We start from the raw sequence: 4,802 nt of genomic DNA, 5'->3' as shown, positions 1-4,802 counted from the left end.
TGTTACAGTATTGTAGTGATTATTACTAATTAGTTTTGACTTCAATCCACATTTTGGAAGCCTTGTTGCATTTGCAGGACATGCTTTATGCTTACCAGGACTGGACTTTTGTACCAGACGGCCTGATATTTGTTCAAGACCACCTCTGTAGTTTCGTACTCCCTCCGTCCGGAAATACTTGTCATCAAGATGAATAAAAGGGGATGTATCTAGATGTATTTTAGTTCTAGATACACCCATTTTTATCCATTTTGATGACAAGTATTTCCGGACGGAGGGGTTATCATTAGAGGAACAGAAGGAACTGTTCAGTTTTTTTAGATCTCTGAAAGGTTGATAGAATCTGTTTAATAGCCTGCAGCTACATAGCTTTAAAACCAACGTGGATATCATGATAGCTCTTTAAATATCAGCCAGCTAGATAGCCGCAGTACTTGGGTTTATGAGCAAATTGCCAATACGTGGGTACGGATAATCACATGACACATCACATCGAGTTGTTGTCATGGGCTTGGCTTGCTTCATGCCCTTGGCTCAACTGTTATGCTTGGCTGAGACGCACTGGTTGCTGTCCTGCCTCCATTGTCATTGGTCTTGGCCTGCTCTGTGCCCTTGTCTCCACTGTCGTGCTTGGCTGAGCTGTGCACCGGTCGGTGTCATGCCTCTGTTGTCATGCTCAGGCTTCACCATGCCCTGTACTCTCCCATTATGTAGATCATGCTTTTGTTGTGACATGCGTCATGAAAGATTTGTGAGGAAGTTGGGTAAGTTAATTCGTTAGTACTCCCTCCGTTCCTAAATATAGATCTTTCTAGTGATTTCAACAGGTGACTACATACGGAGTAAAATGAGTGAATCTATAACCTAAAATATGTCTATATACATCCGTATGTGGTAATCTATTTGAAATCTCTAAAAAGACTTATATTTAGGAACGGAGGGAGTAGATTAGTTGTGTTTTAAGTTGATTTGTTTGTTTGTTGGGAGGTGTTTTTTCCTGCTTGTGTTTATTAAAGAAGTTTATTCATTGATGTGGAACAGGGGTGGGAGGGGTGAATGAATTGCTGCCACCAACTTCTTTTGTAGAAATATAAAGATAAACCAAAGTACTTTCTATTATTACTACTTGCTTAGCTCCTAGCTTTTGATGCCTTCATCTAATACCATGGCTCTTTAAAAAATTTCAGGCATCATTTCTTGCAGTGCCCTACAACCTCGTTAGGCAAGAATTTTGAAAAGCTTGTCCAGTGTGATCAGAGGCTACATCAGTTGAGTCAACAAACGGACGTCATCTTGGACTCTTCAGTTTTTGAACCCAGATGTTCTATATTTGAGGATCCGGTGGAATCGAAGTGCCATGACTTTGCTAATTTAAAAGACGAACGTGAAGATCTGCCTGGGTTTTCAGGGTCTGTGTCACCATGTGCTGGTTCATCTATGTCTACCAGGAATGATACAAACGATTGTTTTGGGAAGCAACCAGAATTTGTCGCGCAGCCAATGCACCCAGGTACGTGAAAGCCAATGACCTCCCTCCTGCTCCTGCACCGCGTGGTGTTACATTGATGTACTGCTTGCAGAACAGAAGCATCAATAACTTGAATATATGTGGGCAATCATGTGCATAGTCTTAAAATTCCTCATGATTAGCACATGCTTTAGTTATTATTGATTAATGCATCTCAACCTCTTCCCGATTTGGTTGCAATATATAATAAGGGAGATACGCCAACTTGTACACATTTGCAACTTTCTATTGTTGCTCACTGGATCACTTGGCAGATACAAGGGCTTCACATGAAACATCCACCTGAATCTTTCTAATCCTTTTTGTGTTCAATTTTACCAGGGGCTAGTGCTGTAAATGCACAACCAGTCAGCAGAAACGTAAATGGTGTAGCTCAAGAATTCAATATCCCGAACTGGTGGAGTCAGCTGAAAGTGCCTGGGCTTAGACCATCAATGTCAGTCGATGATCTGGTCAGCCACCTAGGAAATTGCATCAGCGAGCAGATCACCTCAGGCAATCCTTCGATGGCCAACAATGAGGTGCCTACAAAAGAATCGCTGGAGGAGATTGCGCAGTACCTTCTTGGTGATGCGCAGGGCCCACAGGCGCCGGCCTCTGATGAGCGACTGATGGCACGGGTGGACTCACTTTGCTGCCTGCTTCAGAAAGACACAGCGCCGACAGCCCAGCCAAAGCCCGAGCCAAACGACAGCGGTAGCATCGGCGGGGTGGACTCCGAAGGATCAGACGATGAATTCAGCTCAGCATCAACGAGGAAAACTGCAGATGCTAACCAGCCGCCACCAGCTATGTCCCGAAAGGACTCGTTCGGAGACCTGCTCATGAACCTCCCCCGCATCGCCTCGATACCGCAGTTCCTGTTCAAGATACCAGAGGATTCCGAGAACTGAAGCTGATTCCGAGAACTGAAGCTGCACCCCAGATGAACCAAGTCAGTCGCTGTAAAAATTGTACCTGAGCAATAAGTAAGCCCCCCTCGCTTGTTCCGATTCAGCAAGCCGATTCCCCGCCCTGTAAATGTGACCCATTTAGGTTCCTTCTTCAGCCGTGTGATGATTCGGATGGGTAGTCGAAGATTGTTCCTTGGTTCTTTTTAACTCGAGACTTGTGATTTCGTTGTGCAAGATCAAGTGCCAAATTGTTTATAATAACGTTGTCAAAAGTGTCTGTGATGCAACCGTATTGGTTTCCAGTAATGATATCAGATCGAAGTTTGTTTTGTCGGGGTCGTTGCGAACTTGTGGCTTCTGGTCTGCTGAGTCAGACTAGGCCACCTCACCTTCTCAGCGGTCGAACTGCTTTATCTTTCCCTCGATGAACTTACTGATGTCCTCCGACAACTCATCAAAGTTATATCGTTTTAGGTGTAGCAATATGGGTCATCTGGGATTATTTCCATCTACAAACAATACAAATTTCAGTTAAGAAAAACACACGTGCTTAGGTCATCTGATTACATGATCACCGAGGGCAAGTTGGTGCACAGTGCACCGATGGCCCAGGAGCTGTTGGATTGAAAAGAGAGGGACAGGATGATGCAACCGAGAGAGAGGCTCATGGTACATTTGGCAAAACGGACCTCGAGCTGTAGCAAAATCAACTGAATCGACCTAATGGATGTGCGCGTCGTCAATTACGACCGCCGTCGGAAGAATGAGAAGGAGCGGGCGCGGCGGCGATGGGCCGCACGGGCACAAATGCACGAGGGAGATAGGCAACGGTGGCGGTGAGCAGCTGACGAGCATAATGGGGGAAAATGAAAATGACAGAGCTCGTCCCACCCTCCTGACTGGAGCCACACAAAAGAGGGGATGTGCAGGATGTAAAAACGCATCAAGATTCATGCGGGGATCAAGCGGCCGATTCAAGCGGGCCCATCCAATTTCTGCGCGAACGTTGGCTCTATCACAACATGGCAAAACCAGAAGTAAAATTTTCATAGAAAAGAAAGAGGTAAGTTTTTTTTTGCCATGTTGTTATAGCTAAAATTGCCATGGTAAAACAAAAGAAATTTTTGCCATCTTCTTTTTTGCATTTCTAATAATTTGCCATGGCAAATCTGACGGCGTTTTCGTTATAATTTGCCATGGTTTGCATGAGCTAGTATGTGCAAAATAAAAAGATGGCTCCCCTGAGCTGTGCACATATTTAAACTTTGCCATGGTTTAAAAGAGTAAATTTTCCATGGAAACATTGGCCATGGGAGTATGAATTTGCCATGATCATGATTGTGCAGTGAAAAAATGCCGTGTTTTCATGACAAAAATATATGTGAAGGTGCCCATGGCAAAAAAGAAGACTATATTGCCATTGCAATTTATAGATTGTAAATTAGGGTGGTGGTCTAAAAATATTTTATGTTAAATTGCCATGATTAATAGAAATGTATTCTGCAATAGATCAAGATCTAAGATTGCCATGGTCCATGCACTAAGTTTGCCATGATATGTTGACTAGATTTGCCATGTTAGATTTTTTTTGCCATGCTTATGACAAAAATACATACTGAATTGCCATGTCAATTTTGGAGAATGTGAAAAATGGGTGAAATTTGCCATCACAGCACACAAATCATCACTATATTGCCACCACAGTACACAAATCCATCACAACACACAAATCAACATGGCCAACAAAAAAAATGTCAAAGGTACCCATGGCAAAAAAGAAGACTATATTGCCATGGTGATACGTCCATTTTGCATCATGCTTTTATATCGATATTTATTGCATAATGCGCTGTTATTACACATTATGTCACAATACTTATGCCTTTTCTCTCTTATTTTACAAGGTTTATATAAAGAGGGAGAATGCCGGCAGCTGGGATTCTGGTCTAGAAAAGGAGCAAATATTAGAGACCCATTCTGCACAGCTCCATAAGTCCTGAAACTTCACAGAAGACGTTTTCAAAATATATAAAAAATACTCAGCGGAAGAAATTCACCAGGGGGGCCACACCCTGCCCACGAGGGTGGGGGCCCGCCCTACCCCCCTGGGCGCGCCCCCTACCTCGTGGGCCCCTGGTGGCTCTCCGGTGGCCATCTTCTGCTATATGAAGTCTTTCGATGGGAAAAAAATCATAAGCCATCTTCTCGGACGAAACTCCGCCGCCACGAGGCAGAACCTTGGCGGAACCAATCTAGGGCTCTAGCGGGGCTGTTCTGCCGGGGAAACTTCCCTCCGGGAGGGGGAAATCATCGCCATCGTCATCACCAACGCTCCTCTCATCGGGAGAGGGCAATCTCCATCAACATCTTCATCAGCACCA

General features: G+C 44.3%; 1 protein-coding gene across 1 annotated transcript in view; it reads left to right on the top strand.

The window, feature by feature from the left end:
- Window positions 1-2,750, top strand: part of LOC119333544 — a 5,660-nt gene extending 2,910 nt beyond the window's left edge. The window contains exons 5-6 of the mRNA XM_037606406.1: window positions 1,188-1,510; window positions 1,850-2,750. Of these exons, the coding sequence (XP_037462303.1) occupies window positions 1,188-1,510; window positions 1,850-2,421 (895 nt within the window). The 3' untranslated portion in view covers window positions 2,422-2,750. The remainder of the gene's footprint in view (window positions 1-1,187; window positions 1,511-1,849) is intronic.
- Window positions 2,751-4,802: the final 2,052 nt, after the last annotated feature.

Source organism: Triticum dicoccoides, chromosome 7A (genome assembly GCF_002162155.2).
Source record: "Triticum dicoccoides isolate Atlit2015 ecotype Zavitan chromosome 7A, WEW_v2.0, whole genome shotgun sequence".
Classification (NCBI taxonomy): domain Eukaryota; kingdom Viridiplantae; phylum Streptophyta; class Magnoliopsida; order Poales; family Poaceae; genus Triticum; species Triticum dicoccoides.
Note: the sequence above shows the minus strand (reverse complement) of the source record. Positions and strands in the feature narration are given on the sequence as shown.